The sequence below is a fragment of the Pteropus alecto genome, unplaced genomic scaffold, assembly GCF_000325575.1.
Source record: "Pteropus alecto unplaced genomic scaffold, ASM32557v1 scaffold121, whole genome shotgun sequence".
Lineage (NCBI taxonomy): Eukaryota > Metazoa > Chordata > Mammalia > Chiroptera > Pteropodidae > Pteropus > Pteropus alecto.
In genome coordinates this window covers 17305675-17331309 of record NW_006434369.1, presented here as the reverse complement: position 1 = coordinate 17331309, position 25635 = coordinate 17305675, and the positions used below count along the sequence as shown (strand labels likewise).

Below are 25635 nucleotides of genomic sequence, written 5' to 3'. Positions count from 1 at the left end.
AGAATCTGAAAGGGGAAGTGGCCTGGGGGAGGGACCAGGAACTGCTTTCGCAGGCATCCCTCTCTGCTAGAAGATTCTTCTTCCGACACTTTCGTTCTAGTCTTAGACGGATTTTTATTTCTGTCTTTGAAGGAAGGTTTCTTCTTTATATTATATTCTCTTATGTTCTGGGTTAGAATCTGTGGTTTTTACACAATTGCATACCAAAATTCATCTCAAATGCTCGGATTCAAGGAGGCAGAAGTGAAACTGTCATTTTTGATTTCTCCTTAACTGTATTGTTCTGTCAGTTTGCCCTCTCACTTCACTGTTTGTTTTGTTCTGCCTTTGGTATTTTTTCTCTGCTTTTTTGTCTGTTTTTCTCCACCTTCCCATCCCATCTTCTCTTAGGTTCAGGCTATCACCTCAAAACAAGTAGCAATACAGTCCTTATCAGTGTATCTTTGGAATCCTTGGGAACTTGCATCCATGGTCTTCTGGACACCATTAGGAGAAACAGAAGGTGCAGTACTTCGTCACTGTCTGCTACACAGGTCTACTGAGAAGAAAATACTTTTTTTTCCTAGCTCCAGGAATAATTGAAAAACACGCAGAGTGAGGAATTAGAACAAATATGTTTTGTTGTTGTTCATGTCAGAAATGTCTTCTATTTTGCTTCCTCCCTCCCTTTACAATCCTCCTAGCAAATTCCCTCCTCCCCCGCTTTTTTTTAATTGTATAACAATTGAGATACCAGAATTTCACATGACATTTCTTTGGGGTGATTTTCCAGATAGCTGAGGAAACACAAAGTTTCTATGAGTCTGTCTAGATATTACTGTTTTAAACCTATCCAGTGCAACCATTTCTGGAAAATTCACTGTATCTTACATCTGTTGGATAAGCCCGAAATTTAAAGACAAATCTGATTTGCTTATAGCAAGAACATTCTCATTGGTTTGATCTCTTGCAGATAGCTGATCTTGGTGTTGCTTCCTTTAAAACATGGAGTAAGCTGACTAAAGAGGAAGATAACAAACAGAGGAAAGTGAATAGTTCTTCAAAAAAAAATGGTGGCACCCTATATTACATGGCCCCTGAGCACCTGAATGACATCAATGCAAGGCCCTCGGAGAAGTCAGATGTGTACAGCTTTGCCATAGTACTTTGGGCAATATTTGCACATAAGGAGCCATATGAAAGTAAGACATTTATAAAGGAGTGGGATTTCAGTTTTAATACAAACTTGCTAAATGAAATAATGGCCTTTTTTGAAGTCAGTTAATGCTTATAATTGTTTGTTCATTTAATGTCTGTCTTACCCCCTAGACTGTAAGCTCTACAAGGACTGGGACCACACCTGGTTTATTCAGTGCTATTTGCTGAGTATCTGTATACATACTGCCAGGAACATAGTAGGTGCTCAATAAATTTTTGTTGACTGAATGAGTAATCTTAGTTTAGGAATCAGGGATCACAAGACAAATAGGAGCCTTGATAATGCATCTAAGCTTAGGAGGTGCTATAAAATTGCCAGATTCTTCCTGGATGGGAAAACTTACTTGAAGCTTATGAGGACTTACCCTTTCGTACTGCAAGTCATATGCTTCATATATTCATCCATTCACTAATTCAAGAATTAAGTCATTTCATACTTACATGAGTACTTTAATCAGAATTGAGAATATAAAGATGAGAAAGACATGGTTTGTGCAGGAGAACAGATACATAAAGTGTCATTTTTCAGTTTGTTAAGTGCCTACACTAAAGGACAGTTTCCTATCTATTCTTGTTTTCGTGATTATTACTCTCACTCCCATGGTTTAATGATCATCTCTTTGCCCATGCCTCTCAAATCTCTTATCTCTAGCCCTGGCCTGGATATCCAGTTGTCTTAGATTCATTACATGTAACCAGAGGAACCCTAAAGCAACATCCCTCTAAACAAATTTATCTTCTTCATGCTCTCCCTGTAGCCCACACAGGCTTGTTTCTTTTCTTATGTTCAGCAGATGGCATTACCATCTATCTACTGAGTTGCTTGACCAGAAGCCTTGGTCATCCCAGACTCAACCTTGTCCCTCATCTGCCACATCCAATCAGTCATCAAAACCTATAAATTCAAAGTATATATATAATTCAATTTACATCTTAAACCCATCTACTTCTCTTTATTACCACTATACTCTATTTAGTTCAAACACTTTATATTTCTGCTGCAGTCTCCTCATACACATCCACCTTCATTCACACTGCAGCCCAACTTGCCAGCCCAAAAAAGATGGCTTCCATTCACATTTCAGCCAACTGGTTGTCCCAAAAGGAAATATGACCATTTCATTCATCTGCTTAAAATCGTCCCAAGGCTCCCTGTGGCCTTAAGCTTAAGTATAAAGTTTAAATTCCTCATTATGGAATAATGGCTCTTTCTAATTTGGCTTTTGCTTCTTTCTATGCCTTTATTTCTTACTTCTCTTTCCTTAGTTAATATGCTTTTATACCGAACTACTCACAATTTCTGGGATACGTTATGATTTCTGGAACTCCCAATCTATTTATATCCTATTTCCCTAGCCCAGAATCTTCACCTCTGAGTCCCCCTTCCCATTCTTTACCTGGATAACTCCCGCTTATTTTTCTGAACTCAAAGCATTCTCTGACCTTCTAGTAAAGATCGTGTTAAGAGAATCCCTTGTACTTATTTCTTGAATGGCAATTATCACTCTATTTTAAGTTACTCATTAATATTCCATTCTACCAGGAGGCAGCTTTCTTGTGAATTCTGTCTTTCAAATACAGAAATTAAAATTCTGTTTAATTATTACTGCAATGGACTATGTCAGCTCCTTGCCACAGGGCTATTCTGTGCCTATCAGATCAGGTATCTATACTAAAAGTGGACCCTAGGCAAAGAGAGATTAATGGCATTGTCCAAGTTCTGTTATCTCCCTGCCTGAGAGGAACAGGACCTGAAAGAAAGCCTCAACTTAAGCTCCTCTTTGCTTTATAGATGCTATCTGTGAGCAGCAGTTGATAATGTGCATTAAATCTGGGAACAGGCCAGATGTGGAAGACATCATTGAGAACTGTCCAAAGGAGATTATCAATATCATGAAGCAATGCTGGGAAGCGAATCCAGAAGTTCGGCCAACATTTGCTGGTAAGGGCATCTTTTATGACTGCACAATCACCTATGTGGTGATTTTCCTAGTGAGAGGTTGTCAGGAAGTTGCTTTGAGTCTTCAGAAAACTGAGTTCTACTTGTGACTTCAAACTCATATTCTAGATTTCAGTTATTTAGTTCAATGAAAAGATGCCATCTCTCCCCAGACCATGAAGGCACATAACACCCTCTTTGTTATTTTTCATAATTAATTTTTTAAAATAATTTTTTTTATTTTTCAATTACAGTTGGCATACAATATTATATTAGTTTCAGGTGTACCACATAGTGATTAGACATTCATATAACTTACAGAGTGATCACCCTGATAAATCTAATACCCATCCGATACCATACTTAGTTATTACAATGTTATTGACTATTCCTTATGCTGTACTTTACATCATCATGACTATTTGACTATTTTGTAACTCCTAATTTGTATTTATTAATCCCTTCCCCTTTTTCACCCACCCCTCAACATTCCTCTCTTCTGGCAACCATCAGAATGTTCTTTGCATTTATAAGTTTGTTTCTGTTTTGTTTATTTGTTTACCTTGTTTTTTAGCTTCCACATATAAGTGAAATCATATGGCATTTGTCTTTCCCTGTCTGACTTACTCCACTCAGCACAGTATCCTTTAGGTCCATCCATGTTATTGCAGATGGCAAGATTTAAGTCTTTTCTTTATGGCTAAGTAAGATTCCACTGTATATCTATACCACCTCTTCTTTATCTGCTCATCTACTGATGGACACTGAGGTTGCCTCCATATCTTGGCTGTTGTAAATTATGCTGCAATGAACATATTGACTCACATGTCCCTGCGAAGTAGTGTTTTGGATTTTTTCGGATAAATGCCCAGAAGTGGAATTACTAGGTCTTCTGTCTCTTGTTATAGCTATTGTTTTAAAGTCTATTTTATTGAAATCCCCTTGGCAATATTTTAAGACTTTTGGCATGTATATTCATGAGGATACTGGTCTATAGCTTTCCACTTTTTGAATGATCTTGTTAGGTTTTGATGTCAGAGTCAATATTGGCTTCATAAAATAAATTGAAAAGTATTTCCTCCTCTTCTGTTTCTGGCAGAGAATGTGTATAATTGATGTTAATTATTTAAAAGTTTGGTAGAAACCATCTGCGCCTGGAGATTTCTTTCTTGGGAGTTTTCAAATTATGAAGTCAATTTATTTAATAGTTACAGGGCCATTCAGCTGACCTATTTTATAGCAGAGTAGTTGTGGTACTTTGTATGTTTGGAGGAGATGGTCTATTTCATATGAGTTGTAAAATTTATATGTGTAAAGTTGTTTGTAGTATCCCATATCCTTTAGATATCTGCTGGGTTTGTAGCGATAGTCCCTATTTCATTCCTGATATTGGTAATTAGTTTCTTCTGTTTTTCTTTGTCTGTCTTCTTTGAGGGTTATCAATTTTACTGATCTTTTCAAAGAACCAGCTTTGATTTTCACTGTTGTTTCTGTGTTTTCTATTTCATTGATCTTATCTTTATTATTTCCTTTCTTCTATTTGCTTTTTGTTTATTTTGCTCTTTTTTTTCCTAGGTTCTTGAAATGAGAACTTAGATTACTAATCTGTACTTGAGACCTTTTCTCTTTTCTAATGTGTATGTTTAATACCATCCATTTCCTTTTCAGCACTACTTTAGTTGCATCCTACAAATTTTGATATGTTGTATTTTTATTTACTTCAGTGCAATTTTTATTTTCCTCGAGCCTTTCTCTTTGATCTATTATTTAGAAATGTGTTGTTTAGTTTCCAAGAGTTTGAAGGTTTTCCTGTTATCTTTGTTATTGATTTCTGGCTTGATTTCACTGTAGTTGAAAAACATTCTGTAAGTATCGGTTTTTTCAAATTTGTTGAGGTTTATTTTATGGCCTAGGATATTGTCTATCTTGGTATATGTTCTGTGGGCACTTGAAAGGAATGGGTATTCTGCTGTTATTGTGGTAGAGTATTTTATAAATCTTGTTTACATCCTATTGATAATGTTGTTGAATTCTAAATCTTCACTGGTTTTTCTGTGTTTTTTCAATTGTTGAGAGAGAGGTGTTCAAGTCTCCAACTCTAATTGTGAATTTATTTCTGCTTTTAGTTCTATCTTCTTTAGCTTTATATATTTTGAATCTCTATTGTTTGGTACATATACATTTAGGATTGCTAGTTTTTGATGGATTGATCCTTTTATCATTACATAAATGTCCTTTTCTGTCTCCAGTAATCCTCTTTTCTCTGAAGTCTACTTTATTGGATCTTAATATGGCCACCCTGCTTTCCTTTTATTAATGTTTACATGACATATCTTTCCTCATTTTTATTTTAAACTGCCTATAACCATTATATGTGATGTGAGTTTCTTGTAACAGCATGTAGCTGAGTCATTTATTTTAATCTATTCTGCCAATCTTTTATCTTTTTATAAGTGTTTTTTAGATCATTTATATTTAATGCAATTATTGATATATTAGGGCTCATGTCTGCCATTTTGTTTTTTTGTTTATTTTTCTATTTTGTTTTTTTAAATTCTTTTTGTTTTTCATTTTGTTTTTCTTTTTCTTTTCTTTTTTTTTTTTTTTTTTTTTTTTTTTTGCTTTCCTGTGGGTTCTTGAATACTTTTTAGAATTCCATTTTTAATTACAGTATTTTTAAGTACAGTGTTTCTAGTGGATGCTGTAGGTATTACATAATCTATACATACATTACACAGTTTACTGTCACTTTACTAGTTTGAGTGAAATATACAACTTTACTCCCATTACTTTTCTCCCTTCTCTCCATGTAATCGCCTTAAATATCTACTCTACATACATTTAGAGCACATCAGTGTTACATTTTGCATCAACGATCAGTTATAGTTTAGAAAGTGCAAGAGGAGAAAGAAAGCCTATTGTATTTACCCATATTTTGGATTGCTGTGTTGTGGTGTCTTTTTTTCCGATACTACTATTGACAACGAATATTTCCCTAACTGGGTATCCTAGAATTCAATTAAATTCTGACACTAGTACACCTGAAACTAATATAATATTGTGTGCTGGTTGTTACTGAGAAATAAAAAAAATATATAAAGGAAAAAAAGATCACTAATTAAAAGTTTCAAAAAATTTTTTTGACACTAACTACCCAGAGTCATCATCAGACTCCACAAGTTTAAGGGCTGCTGCAAGATCGTCTCCATTTCAGACACCAGATGCAAATATGGTGCCTAGGCAACCCACACTTCTGCACAGCTGAATACAAATTTTGGGGTCCTCAAAGCACTTCCTCAAGTTCGATAATTCACTAGAACAACTTACAGAACTCAGGAAAATATTTTACTTACATTTATTGGTGTATTATAAAGGATACAATGCAGCAACAGGCAAATGGAAGAGATGCATAAATCAGTGTATTGTGTATGTGGAAGGGGGCGAGGGACAGGTGCCACAGAGCTCCCATGCCTTCTCTGGGCATGCCACTCTCCTAGTATCTCAGTATATTCACTGACCTGAAAGTTTTCCAACCCCTATTGTTTAGAGATTTCCATGGAGCTTTCATTAGGTAGGCATAATTGATTAAATCATTGGTGATTGAACTCAATCTCTAGTCCCTTTCCCCTCCCTGGAGGTCATGGGATAGTGCTGAAAGTTCCAACCCTGAAATCATGGGTAGATGTTTCTGGTGACCAGCTCCCATCCTGAAGCTATCTAGCCTCCCTCACCCCTCCAGTCATAACCCATCTCGTTAGCATACGAAAGACATTCTTATCATTTAGGAGATTCTAGAGATTTGGGGAGCTCCCTGACCAGAGCCAACCAAACCTGGGGAAAAGACCAAATTTTTTTTTTAAATATACCACACATTTTTTTTCTCCCTCCATGACATTCCAAGGTATCTTTTTTTTTTTTTTTCTTTTTATAATTATTTCCTTTTTGTTTAGAGAACTTGCTTTAGCCATTCTTTTATGATGTATCTGTTGGGGACAAATTCTCTTAGTATGCCTTCATTTGAGAATATCTTGAAGGATGTTTTTGGTGGGTGTAGGATTCTGGGTCGATAGTTGGGTTGATAGTTTTTTTCTTTCAGCACTTATACAATATTATGCCACTTTCTCTGTCCTCTATGGTTTCAGCTGAGAAATCCTCTGTCGTTCTAATTGTTTTTTTCTTATAGGTATTAGTTCTCTCTGGCTTCTTTCAAAATTTTTTCTTTGTCTCTATGTTTCAGATATTTAATTATTATTTCTCTTGTTATGGATTTCTTGGGGTTTATTCTGTCTGGGTTTTGCTCAGCTTTTTAAATCTATAGGTTTATGTCCCTTGTCAAATTTGGGGAGCTTTCAGCCATTATTTCTTAGAGTGCCTGATAGCTCTACTCTCTTTTTCCTTTCCTTCCAAGATTCTGATGATAGAAATACTAGATCTTTTGTTATAGTCCCATATGTCCCTGAGGCCCTATCCATTTTTTTTTTTTCAGTTTATTTCTTTCTCAGAAATAAATCAGATTTATTTATTTCTGGATCAGATTGGGTCTTTTCTATAGTTCTGTCTTCCACTTTTCTGACTTTCCTCTGTCCTCTCCATTCTGCTGTTGAGCTCATACACTGAGCTTTTTACTTTGGTTTATTGTATTTTCAGTTCTAAAATTTCATAGAAATTTCTTGTGTATCTTCTGTTTCTTTGTTGAGGCTTTCTGTTTTTTTTTTTTTTTCATTTGTTTCAAGCTTATTCATAATTGATTATTGAAGCATTTTTATTATGGCTATTTAGAAATCTTTGAAAGATAATTCTAACATTTCTGTCATATCAATGTTGGCATCTATTGACTATCTTTTCTTCATTCAGTTTGAGATCCTCCTGGTTCTTAGTTTTCTTTTGAAACTGCTTAACAAGTTCTTCTTAACAAGTTATGAGATTCTGGATCATCTTCAAGCCTTCTGTCATAGCTGGCTTTCTCTGACATGGTTTTGGCAGTGGAATGGTTTTACCACCTTTTTAGTGCCAGGTTGAGGGAAGTCCAGGTTCTCCCCGTGGTATTTTTGACACCTGAAGTCGGTGGGGGGCTCCTCATTATTGCTGGTCAGGGGTAGGAGTTTCAGTGGAGTCTGCATGGTTTCCTTGGACAATGCATTGGAGGGGAAAGTCCTGACTCCCCCGTGGCCTCTTCAGACACGTCCCCATTGGGATAACAAAGGGGTATTTTGTTACTGGAAGGTGAGGTTGCAAGTCCAGTCTGCCCTTGTAGTCCACTGACACCACAGGAATGGAGGAGCTCATTACCATCTGTCAGGAAGGAAAGCCCTGGCTTCCTCTTTGGACCTCTCTCACATCTCCCTGGTGGGGGGGTGTTGGGGCACCTTGTTACTGTCTCAGGAGGTTGGAACTCTGTGTTCACACTCAACCTTTGCTGGTAATGGTGGGGGTGGAGCAACAGTATTTTCTGTGTCGTTTGGCTGGATTGTGGTTGTTGACTAAAGGTTTTCTGCCTTGCTAGGCTGCCCTTTGCTCAGTCTTCTGGCTAGAAAAAGCAGGTTTTTGTTGTGTTGCCAGCCTCTTCAGATCTATGTCTGGGATCTATGAGGCAAAAAGAAAACCCAGTGAACTCACTGCCATGTCTTGCCTCAGATCCCAAAGTCCCTAGCTGGTCAGACTTTGTCTTGCCTCCTTCTAGAGTCTCCTTATATATTTACATATAATATCTAGGGGTCCTTGTTGTATTTAGAGAAATAAGAAAAAGTACGTCTACTCTGTTGTCACGAAAGTGGATGTTGTCTTTTTCTTTTAGAGCTCACAGCTCTAACTCTGTATATCAAATCCTTATTATGAGTTTTCCATCTGATAATAAAGCTGATGCCAGAGAGACAGAAACAAAGAGTCTACCCATCCTTATTCACTTGGAGATTAACTCACACTAGAAAGAGCTTTGTGCTGCAGCCAGAGAAACTACATGCTATTAGAAGCCCTTGGTTTCCAGTGTAATCCTAGTTCTTATTCCGGCTACCTAGTAATTAATCTTGTTAGTCTTTTCATGAAAGGCAGTGATTTGGCATTTAAAATTTTATTTTACTGCTTTGTCCACAGATTAAGGTAAGTAATTCAAAATAGAGGACCAGTATTTTAATTTTATTTTAGAAAATATTTAAGAAATTTAAAGTACTATTTTTCTTATATAGGCATCGAAGAAAATTTTAGGCCTTTTTATTTATCTCAATTAGAAGAAAATGTAGAAGAAGATGTAAAGAGTTTAAAGGTAGGTAATATAGCAAATGCTAAAAATGTTAACATATCAAAGCATTTCTATTTTCAATCATGAAAACCATAGCAATATAATTTGGTACTGAGATTTGAGGTAAGCTAGCTTGATAACCTCATAAAACAAAATTAGCAATTTTATGCAGCTATCATCAATTTGGCACACTGGACCCATTCTTCCTTCAAAACTAATGAAATGAGAGAAAATATATGTATTAATATGAAAACAAAAGCACAACTTCTCTGGAATAGAATGGAAAGTATTGTAGGTAGATCAGTCATTTTGAGGAATTCTTGAAAGATAGAAATTATATTTTCTGAGACATATAACAGAAAAAGAAAAGCTAACTCAAAACATAATGCTGAAGAAGAGTACTGGAAGGGCAAGTCTTGAGACCATACACAGAAGAAATAGCATGGTCACCTGAGCACTGACAGAGTTATTTGGGATCCACAATTTTGCCAGTTATAAAAGTTGGCTTCTCCCCCTAACTTCCTTGTGTTAAGCAACAAATGGGTGCAGCATCTGCCTCTGCTGAAGCAGTGAGTTTGATTTCTGGGTTCAGAGAGGTAATGTCAAAAACTGTTACCAACTAACCAACAAAGAGAAACAGAGACCTTCCCTACATTCATACTCAGGAAACAAACTACTGTCATGAGTTTTGCAGCAAGATACTGCTAGAGTCATGAAAGGGAAACTACAGTGAATAAAACAGTCAAACAACGATTTTAAAATACAAAAAAAAAGGAAAAAATTAGACAATCAAGAATTGCCAGATTTTTACAATATAAAAGAGAGATATTTAATGCAAACTAAGAAAGCATTCAAAAGGATATTATTAAAGATAGTCACTAAGGCAAAAAAAGCATTACTACAATAATAAATAATATTTCATAATGATAAAAGGTTTAACTCACAAAGGCGATAATGGCTTTAAAAATGTATATCCCTCAAAATATACAAAGCAAAAATTGACAGAACTCTAAGAAGAAATAGACGTCCATAATCAAAGTTGGAGATTTTAATACAGATTTCTCTTTATTCGTTAGAATAAACATTAAAAAATCAGTAAGGATATAGGAAATTTGAAGAACATAATGAACACATTTGGAAATATATAAAAGATTGCACCTTATAACTACAGAATAGTTACCTTTAGAGACTTTTCAAGAACATACAGAAAATTTTCAAAAGTTGACAATGTACTGGGAAATAAAACAAGTCTCAACCAATTTGAAGGATTGTAATCATACAAAGATTGTTCTCTGACTGCATTTCAGTTATGTTAGAAATTAAAAGATAATTAGAAAATCTCATGTGATTAGAAGTTAAGAAACATACTTTTAAATACCCTTTAGGTAAAAAAAAAATGGAATTTGGAAAATGTTTGATACTGAAGGCTAACAAAAACACTACATATTAAAACAAAACACACTTTGCAAAGAAATGCTTACTAATATAGTCATATATATATGAAAGGCTGAAAATGAATTAGCCATGCATTCATCTAGAGAAGATAGCAAAATAAACCTAGAGCAAATAGAAAGCAGTAAATAATAAGAGCATAAATTAGTGACATAGAAAAATCAACTAATTAAGATTGTCAAGAAAAACAAGACTGAAATGAATGAAGAGTCATCACTACAGCTCCTGTAGACATCAAAATAGTATTAAGAGGATATTAGGTAAAACTTTTTGATAATTGATTTTAAAAGTTAGATAAAATGGATAAATTTCTAGAAAGAAGTATAACTTTACAAAACTGACTCAAAGTTAGAAAACCTGAATATTCCTGTAACCATTAAAAGAGAGTGAATCAGTGATGGAAATTCTTCCCACAAAAATAATTCCACAATCAATCAGATTGCTTCATCAGTGATATATACCAAATATTCAGTGAATAAATTTTCCCAATATTATAAAACTTTGTCCAGATAATAGAGAAGGAACTCTCCCAGACTCATTTTATGAGACTAGCATAACCTTGATTCCCAAACTTGATAAAGAAGATATAAGAAAGGAAAATTACAGACCACTCACTCACTTTCTATAGATGTGAAATTCTGAATAAAATATAAACAAAGTTATTCCATCAATAGACAGTGAAGGTTGGAAAAGATAAGTGGCTTCACTGAGAAAAGCAAAATGAACTGATTATAGTTTTTCATCCATTAGATTGATAACAGTTTTGAAAGATTGGTAATATCGGTGTTGGTGAAAATGCAGAATAGCCAGCAATTTCATGCGGTATTGGTTAAGAGTATGAATTGGTGAAGTTTACTGAAAGATGAAGCATCCATCAAACTTTTAAAAGCACATAACTTTTGCAGCAGTTCCACTCAGTAATCTATCCTATTCACATGTGCGCTCAAAAATTTAGCTTCGAGAATTCTTTCCACCTTAGTTTTTAAGAGTAAAAAATTGGAAATGACCCAAATATTTATAAGTAGATATACTAAATTATGATTCATTGAAACTACAGAACACTACCTAGCCATTTATAAGAGGTAGAAACTAATATATAATGATAGAGAAAGATCTTCAAGACCTATTAATGAAAAACTAAGTCAAAACTTAGAGGGTGAGCCTTCAATCTCAAATATATGTATTTGTATGTTTTCGGAATATATATATACAATTATCTAGAGAGAATAAAAGGATGTACAACATACTCTGAATAAGGATTACCTCTAGGGAATGGAAAAGAGTGGGGGTTTGAAGTAACAACTTTAATATGTTGTCCTGTGTGATTCTGCATAGTTTGAGTCTTTTAAAATGAATTTGTACTTATATATTTTATGTAATAAATAATATAAAAAGAAAACAATTGCTTTTATAAAACTAAAATAACATAAAGATGCTTATCACATTAAATAAAATGTAATATACAAAATGCTACAAACTCTGTACATAATTAATATCCCTTGTTACTCTCCTTCAAATCACTATATGAGTTCATTCAGGGAATGTTTTGGAACACCTACCTATGATAAAATGTAAATATGACTAGTAAAAAAAAAAACGAAGGAAATACCAAAATGTTATTTTTTCCTTTGAGTGAAGGCACTATATGTAAGTTTTTTAAAAAATATAATTCCCTACATTTTCTGTATTTTTTATGAGTATTACTACTTTTATAGGAGGAAAAAAATTTTTTTTTTTATTGCGGTAAAGATACATAACAAAATTTACCACCTTAATCATTTTTAAGTGTACAGTTCAGTGGCATATTAAGTACATTCACAACTATCACTAGTATCTATTTCCATTTTTTTTATCCCAAATAGAAACATTCCATCCATTAAACAACAGTTCTCCATTCCTTTCTCTCCCCAGTTCCTCGTAACCTCTATTCTACTTTCTGTCTCAATGAGTTTGTCTATTCTAGGTACCTCATAGACATGGGACCATGTAATATTTTTCTTTTTATGTCTAGCATATTTCACTTAGCATGGTGTTTTCAAGTTTCATCTATTTTGTAGCATGTATCAGAACTTCGTTTTTCTTTAAGGCTGAACAATATTCCATTGTATGTATATATCACATTTTGATTATTCATTCATCTATTGATGGATATTTGGGGTTTTGCCCCTCTTGTCTATCATGAATAATGCTACTATGAACATTGGTATACAGGTATCTTTTTCAGTCCTGCTTTCGGTTCTTTCAGGTATATACCTAGGAGTAGAATTGCTGGGTTGTATGATAATTCTGTGTTTAACTTTTTGAGGAACCATCAAACTGTTTTCCATAATGGCTGCACCATTTTACATTCCCTCCAGCAATGCACAAGGGTTCCTTCCAGTTTCTCTACATTCTCACCAACACTTCATTTTGTTCTAATAATAGCCATTCTAATGAAGTTCTATATATCTCATGGTGAGTTTGATTTGCATTTCCATAATGGCTAATGAAGTTGAGCATCTTTTATGTACCTATTGGTCATTTGTATATATCCTTTGGAGAAATGTCTACTTAAGCTTTTTGCCAGTTTTTTAATTGGGTTTGTTTTTTTGTTGTTGAATTGTAGAAATTCTTTATATAATTGAAATATTCATCCCTTAACAGATATATATGATTTGCAAATATTTTTTTCCTATTCAGTGGGCTGTCTTTTCATTCTCTTATTAGTGTCCTTTGATGCACAGATTTTAAGTTTGATGTAGGCCAATTTATCTATTTTTATTTTGTTGCCTACGCTTTTAGTGTCATCTCCAAGAAATTATTGTCAAATCCAGTGTCTTGAAACTTTCTCCTATGTTTTCTTCTAATAGTCCTATAGTTTTAGTTCTTAAGCTGAGGTCTTTGATCCATTTTGATTTAATTTTTGTATATGTTGAAAGGTAAGGATCTAAATTTTACATGTGGATATTTGGTGTTCCCTAACTGAATGGTCTTGGCACCCTTACCAAAAATCAATTGACCATTTATGCAAGGGTTTATTTCTGGATTCTCTGTTATGTTCCATTGGTCTAGATGTCTGTCCTTAGGTCATACAATACTGTTTTGATTACGATAGCTTTGTAGAGTGTTTTGAAATCAGAAAGTGTGAGCCCTCCAAGTTTGTTCTTTTTTAAGATTGTTTTGGCTATTTGGGAAAAATGTGTTGTTGTTGTTGTTGTTGTTGTATTAATATTTACTGCTTGCTAGAACTATGAAATTCCTACCTTCTGGTAGTAATTTTCTGGAACTATTTTCTACTATTTACTAACGTATATATCTATGCCCTTTATTATAGAAAGAGTATCCTAGCCAAAATGAAATTGTGAAGAGAATGCAATCACTCCAAATGGATTGCGTAGCAATACCGCCAAGCAGGTCAAATTCAGGTAACTTCGATGATTAAAAATCTATTTATCCACTTATTTGTTTGCTCATTCATTCACTCTACTCTCTAAAATACTATTCACAACCATATGAGAAACAGAAGATATAAAATTTAACACCTGCCTTAAAGGAATTTATAACATATTTGAGAGTCAAGATGCCTATATTTGAAATATGAAGTAACATTGAGTTTACCAAAATCATAAAGTATCCTGAACATAAGAGTCCTAATATATCTGATAGGGAGAAAGTGATGGTTCAGGAAAAAGAAGGGGACCTATGTGGAAGCAAAGTACTTGAGAAGGTAAGGGAATAACTAGATCCAGAGTACAAGCAGAGAGGTTGCTCTCAGATTAAAGCAGGGATACTCTTCTCCTTATAACAAAAGGGAAGGCAGAGTATAGGATGTTGAGGCTACTGTCTGTTCATTTGTATGTTCTGGGGCAAATCACTTAACCTCTTAAACCTCATCAAATCACAATTGCTTCTACTCTTATAGGGCTTTTAAAGAATGCCAGAACCCATGGAAAATGATTAGCACAGAGCTGCCGCTCTTATTTTCCAACCCTGCATTACACCAAGGGGACAGCCACCTGCTCTGCTGTGACACAAGTCCCTTTCTTCCTTGGTCATTCCTGTAACACCCTCTTTTCTGTTGCTTGATATAATTTTCCTAGTGCTCTCTCACTGCAAGGCATGGGCTCCTTATTACATATAAAAGAAAAAGGCCATCTACAAAGAAAAATGCTTTGTACTTGTTTTCAAAGTTTTCAGTATGTTTTTGTGAGGTATAGATTTAATATGGGGCTGAGGTGTTATTTCTTAATGTTTTTTGAAACTCTCTCCAATGACGATCATTTCTTCTCAGCCACGGAACAGCCCAGTTCGCTGCATAGTTCACAGGGACTCAGGATAGGTCCCGTGGAAGAGTCCTGGTTTGCTCCCTCCCCAGAGCACCAGCAAGAGGAGAATGAACTCAGCCTGCAGAGTAAACTCCAGGAGGAAGCCAACTACCATCTTTTTGGCAGCCGCATGGATGGACAGACAAAACAGCAACCCAGACAGAATGTGGCTTACAATAGAGAAGAGGAAAGGAGACGAAGAGTCTCTCATGACCCTTTTGCACAGCCAAAACCTTATGAGAATGTTCAGAACCCAAGGATAAAAGGCCTTGCTTCTTCCAGTGCAACCAGTCATGGTAATGCAGTACACCAACCAACTGGGCTGACCAGCCAACCCCAAGTAGTATACTGGAACAATGGATCTTATAGTCCACATGGTTTTGGAACAAGACCATTGGATCTGGGAACAGTAGGTTCCAGAGTTTGGTATGGGCCAACTCCAAGCCATATGCCAAGCCTGCATAAAAATCCAGTGCCTGAGACCAACCTACTGGGAAACCTACCCACCATTCCATTCATCTCTCTGCCATCAAGAGGTAAACAGGCTTTTCAGTCACAATCTTATCTTTTTTTTTTTTTAATTCTGAAAATCAAACAGTCATTATCTCTGTTGTAGATGTAGACTATAAGGTAACAAAGGACACGTTGTTTAGAGTCTTCAGCTGCCAGGTACAGCTTGCCACCATGGAGTAATCTCCATCATGATCACTTGGCCCAGGCATACTTCACTTTTGGTAGGATTTATTGCAGCTGCCTAAAATTGTTGGTTTACAGGTCCTTTAAACTGGTAGACATCTTCAGCTCTAACCCAAATCACAGTAGTCCCATTATATCCAATTTCTGATGCAAGTGAAAGTATTTGCTTATATTCTTTTACTTGCTTGCTGTTTTCTGAAGATAAGAAATAAGTCTTGGATATTTTTATTTCTTATATAGGCCAAAGACTACCATATGTGATGAAAACCACATTGTCAGGCTACCATCACCGTCATCCAACTCCAGAACTATTTTCATCTTCTCAAACTTTTCGAAACTCTGTACTATTCAAACAATAACTTCCCATTCTCCTTTCTCCTCCCAGCCCCTGGCAAACAACCTTCTACTTTCTATGTCTATGTAGGAACCTCATATAAGCGGAATTATACAGTTTTTGTCCTGGCTTACTTCACTTAGTACAATGTCCTAAAGGTTCATCTGTTTTCTTCCTTTTTAAGGCTGAATAATATTCCATTATATGTATACACCACATTTTGTTTATCCATCTGTTGATGGACACTTGAGTGGCTTCAACTTTTTGGCTATTGTGAATAATGCTGCTATGAGCATGGGTGTATAAATACCTATTCAAGACCCTGCTTTCAGTTATTTGGGGTATACTCAGGAGTGGAGTTACTGGATCATGTGGTAATTCTCTTCTTAATTTTTAGAGGAACCACCATATTATTTATCACAGCAGCTGCACCATTTCGTATTCCCACCAGTAATACACAAGGGTTCCAGTTTTTCTACATCCTTGTCAATACTTGTTATTTTGTTTTGTTTTGTTTTGTTTGATAGTAACCATCCTAATGGATGCAAGATAGTTCCTCCACATTTTAAAAAAGAAGAATTTACAGGGTGGCATAGGACAAATAATTTAACATAAACATTTGGAGTAAAGCCCTGCCCCTTTGCTATATTGTATTTTTTATCTTGCTTTCAATTTAGAAACTTACCTGTGTGTTTCTATTCAGATGAGTCTGTAAAATGTTCCATATACAACAGTGCTGGCATTCAGATTGGAGACAATAATTATATGGAGGTTGGCGAAAGGAGTTCTCTGTTACTGGACAGCACATACACGAATTCAAAAGAAGAGTCAATTTCGAAGTACCTAGATATCTTTGGTAAGATGCTCTTCAAGAACCCATCGTGTAGGAACCTTGAACTTTCTTGCTTGTTGAGAAGGATGTAGTGGAATCTCAAATTTCTCTGATTCTCCCTGAAAGTTGTCCCATGTTTCCTCTGTAAAATATCTCTGTAATTTCTTTGTAATTTATTTAGAACGCTGCCTGGAATATAGTAAGATCTCTAAAAGTATTAAATTATCATAATCATCATTGTCATTAATATTACTACTCAGGTAGGAGAGAGAGCTCCCTCAGGTTCTCATCAAATGGAATTCTGTAAATAGTAGAATATGTCCTCAACAGCACCTCTGTGATAAAAATGAGGGCTTTCTCTTATAGAGTTCTTCTATGCAGGCTCATAACATTTCTCCCAAAACACAATGTGAGAGAAGCAGTCATGAGGCCAAAACAATATGATTTAAGAACCCAGCTTTCTGATTAACCCTAGGACTGGCAAATGTTTTCTGTCAAGGTCCAGATAGTAAATATTTGGGGCTTTGCTGACCCTGAGGTCTCTGTTGCAACCGCTTAACTCAACGTTGTGCAATAGCCATGGACAATATATATATGTACATGGCTGTGTTCCAATAAGATTTTGTTTACAGCAGGCTAGATTTGGTCCACAAGCCAGAGTTTGCCAATCCTTTGTCTGGCCCATTTGAAGGATAGTCTTTAAAATACCTAAAACAGAGGTTCCTAAATTTGGAGGAGACAAGGGTATCTTTGAGAATCTGATAAAACTCAGTTTTCTCTCCCTCAGAGAGGTAGTGACGGAATTTAGCAAATATCTTGGGAGATTTTTTGGACTGCTGACATTCATTGGTAATGACGAAAAGCTGCATTGTGGGGAGCTGAGGAAAGAATGAGGGTTGAGATGCCTTTTTCCTTATATGCAGCTTACTGAGGCAGGATGAGAATTAAGGAATATGGTTTGTTCGCGGTGGTTATTTTATCCTTTGGTTTCCTTTTATTACTTTTTTTGGTGGGCTAAGGGGAAGGATCCAGTAGAAAGAGAGATTATGGCTGTAGGAGAAGAGAGGACAGTGGTTAGATAGGGGAAGGACGAGTCCAAAAACAGACCTTGGAAAGTGTAGATGCCTCATCCCTTAAAGACAAGGGAAGACGTGATTGAATAGATTCACACTTAGTGGTCACAGTTTCCTTAAGTAAGAGGAAAATAAACTGTTGGGTGAAAGGGATCAAGAGTTGAATGACCTTAATTCTGGCCAGATGTAGGTGGAAAATGACCAAAAGGAACAAAAGTGGTGTTTTCCGCCTTTACATCAGGAAAGTCTACCATAAACAGGACCTCTGGCTAAAGTTATATAAAACAGCCTAGTAGGCAGAGGTTTTGTTCCCAAAGCCATCAGCTGTGGCTCAGAGGTGCATCTGCTAGGAAGAAGAGGTTCCCTATTCTAATTCATAAAGATTCCAGTGGGCTAGCAGCCATGGAAAGTATCATCCAGTGAGTCAACAGCTATGTAATTAAGAAATTATCTTTTTCACTGTAGTGCACACGTACTCTTCACTTGATAGAGGTTCAAATGGGTTACAGCTTGATACCTTCTTCTCTTTTCTTTTTGGCAGGTAATACTACTAGTCTGACCGATAAACACCTGGACCCAGTCAGGGAAAATCTAGGAAGGAGCTGGAAAATATGCGCACGTAAATTGGGCTTCAGTGAATCTCAGATTGATGAAATTGACCATGACTATGAGCGAGATGGATTAAAAGAAAAGGTTTACCAGATGCTCCAAAAATGGCTGATGAGGGAAGGCAATAAGGGGGCTACAGTGGGAAAGTTGACCTATGCCCTCTACCAGTGTTCAAGAACAGACCTTCTGAACGCTTTGGTATACATCAGCCAGAACTAATTCTAGAAGGGGCTTTGGCAGCATGGAGTAAATCACTTAATGAGTAATCCACTGAAAGTGTGCTGCTTCAGATCATCCAGAATTCTTTCCTCACTGATATGGGTTCTGTATCTGCATAAAAGTCATTTCCTGCAGCTCACAACTGGAGAATGGTGAAAAAATCTACAGCAAACAACCCACAAAACAGGAAGACTTGTTAATGGCTGAGCCCCAACCAAAAAAGCCTAATTGGGTTTTGAAAGGGAAAGAAGAGAGATTTGAGGACAATCATTTAATTTCAGTTCTTCCCATAACCTTCATTTATGCTGTTCATTCAGTTTCCTGGACTTTTATTTGAGCGAGAAAAAAATTCAGTGAATGTAAACTAAATCAACTTTCTTATTTTGTGTTCTCTTCTCTACACAGACTCCTGTTATAATGAAAGTACAGAAAAATTTTAAGTTCTCTTTATTTTTTTTTTTTTTTGTGTGTCACAACTACAGTTTATTATAAATTATAGGACCTATTAACTTGAGTATCAAATGCTGTATCAGTCACTACAGGCTTCAAGAAATGCATGCAATCTTCATAAACTAACTAGAGATTTTAAGGAGTACTAAGAAGGGGCAAAAAAAAAAAGCGAAAATATCAGGTACTTGTTGCAAGAAATTACTAATTGTGACAACTATAAAAATTCTTGATTAAAATTTTAAGTTCTTGCTTAGCATTCTGATACTTTATTCACTTTCTCAACCTGTGTGCCCAGAAGAGGGAGCCAGGTATTAAGGGAATATTCTCTTCATCCCGGCTATGACTGGAACCTCAGGGCTGATCACTGTTGAACAGCTTCTTAGTTTACCCCAAGATACTGTAGAAATATTTTCATTTTTTTTTTCTGTGAGTGATGATGTAAAAAAAAAGATAGATTTGGAGTTGGGTTGTTATGCCTAGCACTCAAACTTTCAAAGCCCACCTGAAACTCAGGAAGAAACTAGAAGACTGCAAGACTGAAGTCAACCATCGGGATCACTGCCAGCACTTTGCTAAACAGAGAGGGTATGCTGTTGTGCTTAGCCTTCCCAGGAGGAAAGGAAAGAAGGGTGCAGTGTGGGCAATCTGGCTGTCAGAACAGATTCTAGTGTTTGGTGGGTGATAACAGTATTGTTGGTCTGACCCTAAATTTCCAGCCCCAGCAGACACATCCCACCCACCCACCCCAGAAGTGGGACTGTAAAGCAGAATTTCTCAACCTCAGCACTGTTAGCATCTTGGCTGGATGCTTCTTTGTTGTGGGGGACTCTCCTGTGCATTGAAGGTTGTTTGGAAGCAACCCTGGCCTCTACCCAGTAGATTCCAGTAGCACTATTCTCCCTGTCCCCCATCCCCAGTTGTGACAAAAATTGTCAGATGTTCCCTGGAAGGGCAAAATTGTCTGCGTTGAGAAAAGCACTGCTATAATGAACCTCTCGGTTCTCTTGCCGCACATATCTAGGCTCAATACTTAATTGCCACATAGCATTAGATTACATAAACCAAAAGGAAGACTGGAGGGGAAAGGGGTCCCCTGCTACCAAGCAGGGGCTGGATGATTTTTTTTCTAAATGTATCTCTTGTACCTATGTCCTAGCAGTGTTACTAAAATTCCAAAGAGATTGATCAATGTTAAGAAGCAAAAATGGAAAGTATTTTAATGGACTTTTTAAAAATAAAATTTTGTACCTTAGATATAAGCCATTGAAATGTGTGTGTTTGTGGAAATCAGAGTTTTTAACTTTCCACTGTGACTTTACCACTTGGGTTGGCAGTTCATGTACATATTCCGCTTTTCACCCAACTATTGACAAAACAGGAAGTTGATGGTAAAAAGAGGAGAATCTTCTGGACAGGGCATTTTGTCTCTCAGGATGAAAGCTCACTGCCCTGAGAGCCTGTAGCACTACTGTTCTCTGAACATAGCTAAGAGGCCTATCTTTCAGCCCCTACTCTCTAAAAACTGGGCTGAAAAGAGCCAAATTTGTTTCTGATGAGTTCAGTACAAGGCCCAAGTACCACGAAAACACTAATCTTGGGCAGGACTATTACAATGGAAGGGGTCTCTTGGAGGAGAAATAATGAAATAGGCAAGAAAGCTGTTGTCATCTCGAATAATTCAAGCCAAGGCTAAACAGTAGCCACGGATCTGCCACTTATTTCCAGTTAAGGTAAGGCATAATGGTAGTCAGAATTAAAGTAGTTTTCTCCACTGAATATTCAATTTAGAGTTATAACCTTTATAAGGCTTGAATTATATGGTCTTGAAAAAAACTTTAATTGTGGTAGAATACACATAAAACTTACCTTTAACCATTTTCAACTGTATAGCTCAGTGGCATTAAGAATCTTAACATTGCTGTGCTACCATCACACCATACTTCAGAACTTTTTCATCATGTAAATTTGAAACTCGGTACCCATTAAATACTAACTCTCCATCTTCTCTACCCCCAGTCCCTGACAACCACCACTGTACTTTCTGTATCTATGGATTTGAGTGCTCTAAGTACCTCATATAAGTGGAATCATACAGTGCTTGTCCTTTTGTGTCTGGCTTTTGCCATTGAGCCTAATGTCTTCGGGGTTCATCCATTTTGTAGCATGTGAGAATTTTCTTCCTTTTTAAGGTGAAACAATATTCCATTATATTTAGACACATTTTATTTATACCTTTGTCCATTGATAGGTTGCTTCCACTTTTCGGTATTCTGAATTATGCTGCTATGAACATGAATGTATAAATATTGAGACCCTGCTCTTAATTCTTTTGGGTATATGCTCAGGAGTGGACCTGCCAGATCATATGGTATTTCTGTTTAATTTTTAAGTAACTGCCATACTATTTTCCATTGCACCACTTTACATTCCCACCAATGATGCACAGGGTTCCAATTTCACCAACACATTAACGTCTAGGTTTTCTGATAATTGCCATTCTAATGGGTGTGAAATTCTTATATTCCCATCATCTGTAGAAGGAAATGCACCCTCCCCTCCCAACTCCACCTGCCCCACAGGAGCCTTGACTGGCATCCCACTCTTAGAGGGAAGGGAGCGTCCTCGCCTCCCTAAAGTGCCAGGTGACCTAGCGAGGGACGGGATAGAGCCAACGGGGACGTGCCCCTCCGGAACTAGAGGTGGCACCTCAAGATAAGATGACCTGTGCGGGGGTACCCGTGGGGCCCCGAGTCCCAGCTCTGTCAGAGATCAGCGGGGACACGGCTGGCTACCGCCAAGAGTCCAGCTGAGGGAGCCCAGCTGACCGCGCCCAGGAGGCCGGGCTCCAACGGCCCGGCGCATGCGTGTTGCCAGGCGGCGCGGCGCAGCCTATAAGCCTCGGCGCACTCGCTCTCCTGGCGCTGGCGCTACCTGAGACCATGGTGACAGTGCCTGGTGGCCGGGTCATGCAAGGGCTGCGGCTCCTCCGCTCGGCACTGAAATCCTGGACCTACGTTCCCGCGGCCGGGATAGCGGCTGCGTTCGGGTAATGGCGACAGGCGCCCGCGTCCGCGCGCGCGCGTGCGCTCAGGCTGGGAGAGGAGAGGAAGCTGCGGGAGGGGCTCAGGCTGGCCGGCGGCCGGGCTCCGGGTGCGGGCCGTGGGCGCGACCTCATCGCCCTGTTTGTTTATTCGTTCCTAATAGTTTTAATAGTCTTTTTTTTTTATTCATGTATATTTTTATTTTTTTTAAATGTCAACAGGCATCTAGGTAGTGCAATTATGGGCCGTGTGTCCTTTTTCATACTTCTTCGGATGGAAAATTATTTTTTAAATAAACGCCCTTTTTTAATCGTGACCGTGCCTGGGGTGGCTGCGCGTGTGGCGGTGGAGTTGATCTTCCCCTGTCTGTCACTTCTGGCCTAGCTATTCAGCCATGTTTCCACTTCAGTTCTGTGACTCTGGAACCGTAAAGGGTTTGGGCAGTTGAGCCCAACTCCTTCATTATGCAGACGAAAGAAACCCAGGGAGAAAACGTAATTTGCTTAGTCACAGACACACTCACGACAGTGATTAGAACCTCAAGGCCCTTATTCTTAGTCCGATGCACTTTCCAGGGTCTTCCGACCTTCAGACCTCGGGGCAATCTCTCATTATCCAAAACCAGCCTGAGAATGTCTGTGACCTATTAGCTGTCATAGTCAGGAGTCCCAAGTCCGGGAGTCTTCTCTTTGCTGATCTCGAACTTTAATGTGCAGAAGAATCACCTTGGAACTGGAAAACTTTAATTCCTGGGCCTGACTCCCAGAGGTTCTGATGTTGTAAGTCTGTGGAGATGCCTTTTTCTCTTTTGACACCCTCCACCTCCCCCCAACACACACACACTTTGTGATAAACTAACAACAAAAACGGTTAATCTCTGACCCACTGTCTTAAAAGCGGGTGCCCATGGTCCCAAGAGATACTACGCAGAAAATGTGGATATTGCATCATGAAGCTTGCTTTGCTTTATTCCCTACATACCTACCTACGCTCACATACACACAAACATCCACAGCGCATATTATGCAATTAACTATTGATGGGTAAGTTTCCTTTAGAACTAGGAAGAAAAGTCAAATGCTAACTAGGTACCTGGTATTTAGAACCTAACTTTATCTAATGTGGAAACTTCTCATTTGAAAACTTAATTTGGTAGAAGGAGAAAGGAAAAATCTGACATTTTTATATTGCGACTGACTAGTTCTTGAGTTTCATGATTTAGGTTCTTTTTTATTAGATCTTTGAAGAGAGTTTAAGGACTGTTTTGATACAGATGGAAAAATACGTTAGTGTCCTCAGCAGTGTAAATCAACACTGAAAAATGGTGATTTATCCAGTTTCCTGTTTGCAGAAAGGGATTGAAGTAAAGTTATTGTGGTCGTAGTGATATCAGAGTTACAATAGGTTATTTAATGATTGCAGAAAGGCCCATCTATTAGCAATGCAAATCATTCTTCCTAAAATATCTCTGAAAAACAGATTTCTCTGCATTTTGAATTGCCATTTTATAAATGCAGTTGCAAATTGATATGACACGTAATGAGAGGAAACAAGCAGTGATTTTGGTTAATCCGGAAACAAAGCTGCAGTCCAGTGTAAGGTAAAAGTACTCCTGTAAAACCTTTGGTTCAGGACAGCCAGGGCCCAACCTACAATTGAGTTGTGTTCCAAAAAACTTGTTTTTAAATCTGTTGTTTGGAACTCTGACTCTTATTTCATAATCTGTAAGGTGGTTTGTTCCAGGGCCAGTTTAAAAAGGCCTCTTCTACCTGGAATTGCATGTTACATACAGTTGTGATGTTAATAATTTACAGAACCTGACAACCTGCCCGAATAAAACTGTTTTCCGAGTTCAACCTTGGGTTGCTCTGCCAGAGAATCAGACTCTCCTACCCCTGGTGCCTGCCACCAGCTTCTCTCTGGCAGTCAGAGTGAGTATGGCTCCAGTGCTGGAGCCCTGTTGGGGACTCTTCAGCTATGAGGTTACAGAAAAAACATGGCTTCTGGTGTTCAAACAGCTACATTGCCACTTCATAGCTACATGAACATAAGCAAGTTACTTACCCTCTCTGAGCTGCATGCCTTGCAGAATTGTTCTGAGGGTTTGAGACAATGAATGTAAAAGGCCTGGGACATAATAAGAAATAATTAGTAGGTAAAATTAGTAATGGCACAAATATGAATATCTAAATACTAATACAATGTATGAAAGATGTAAAATTATGTCATCAAAATTCCCGTAAATCTATGCCTGGGGGTAACTTTATCGTAGCCAATGGTTACTTTAGAAAAAATATACAAAAGAAAAAGCCAAACATGCAAGATATAAAGGCTATGTAGGACTTTCAAAGTGAGGATGTATCTTATTAATAGCCCCTATTTTTATTTCTAAGCAAAGTGTGGAAGTGCCAAGTGCCAACGGCTCTGGCGTCAGGCGATCAGATTCTCATCTTGACTTTGCAATTTACTAGCAGTATGGGGCAAATTACCTAAACTCTCTAATCCTCAGGTTCCTCTGAGGTAAAATTAGGTTAAGTATAATATACGTCACATAGAAAAAATGAGTAAGATAAACTCTTAGCAGAGTGCCTTATTTAGTTTAATAATTAAACTAAATGTTACTTTTACTTTAATTATTTTCCCCAAACTGTTACATTCTAACCTCCCCCCACAGTAAAGGCTCACTCTTTGAGGGGAGCAGCTCAGCCTCCTCAATCAGGACCTGAATGCAGGTGTATTGCTCCAGGCCTCCTGCCCTTTCATAAAATTGCCTGTCCAGCCTCCTAGAAAAAAGGAGTCAAGGACAAATACCAGGTAAGACAAGCTTTTCTAGCTGAGCATGCCTTCCTACAGGCTGTTTTTAAAAGGGAGATAGGATTTTTTTCTCCTTTAAGAAATTAACTCAGTACAGTTATTTTTAACCTGGGTTACCTATTGGAATCTCTTGGGGATTTAAAAATATACAGATACCTGGATCGTACCCCAGAGATGTTGATTTAGTGCAGTCTGGGCATCCAGAGATTTAAAAGTTTGCCAGAAAAAAAAATATGCATAGTTATAATAATAATTAAAATTTATTAGGCACTCAAAAGAAAGTTTGCCAGATGTTTCAAATCTAAGTTTTAGCTCCACTGATATAGTGAGAATCAGGAAATGCTCTCATAAAAAGGAGCTGAGTGGGCATCCTTGTAGATGTTGGTGAGGTCTTGGTGAACTTGGTGGTGTCTAACGCCAAACCAACCCCTCTTAACGCC

At 37.3% G+C, this 25635-nt stretch overlaps 2 protein-coding genes across 5 annotated transcripts in view; both read left to right on the top strand.

The window, feature by feature from the left end:
* Positions 1–20599, top strand: part of RIPK1 (receptor interacting serine/threonine kinase 1) — a 33073-nt gene extending 12474 nt beyond the window's left edge. For all 4 annotated transcript variants that reach the window (XM_025044922.1, XM_006909307.3, XM_006909306.3 and 1 more), the window contains 7 exons: positions 953–1181; positions 2990–3139; positions 9319–9395; positions 14137–14227; positions 15094–15663; positions 16861–17013; positions 18604–20599. In XM_025044922.1, the coding sequence (XP_024900690.1) occupies positions 953–1181; positions 2990–3139; positions 9319–9395; positions 14137–14227; positions 15094–15663; positions 16861–17013; positions 18604–18890 (1557 nt within the window). In that variant the 3' untranslated portion in view covers positions 18891–20599. The remainder of the gene's footprint in view (positions 1–952; positions 1182–2989; positions 3140–9318; positions 9396–14136; positions 14228–15093; positions 15664–16860; positions 17014–18603) is intronic.
* Positions 20600–22214: 1615 nt separating this feature from the next.
* The window catches only part of BPHL (biphenyl hydrolase like), a 43217-nt gene continuing 39796 nt past the window's right edge, over positions 22215–25635 (top strand). Inside the window, exon 1 of the mRNA XM_006909305.3 lies at positions 22215–22386. Coding sequence (XP_006909367.1) covers positions 22280–22386 — 107 coding nt within the window. The 5' untranslated portion in view covers positions 22215–22279. The remainder of the gene's footprint in view (positions 22387–25635) is intronic.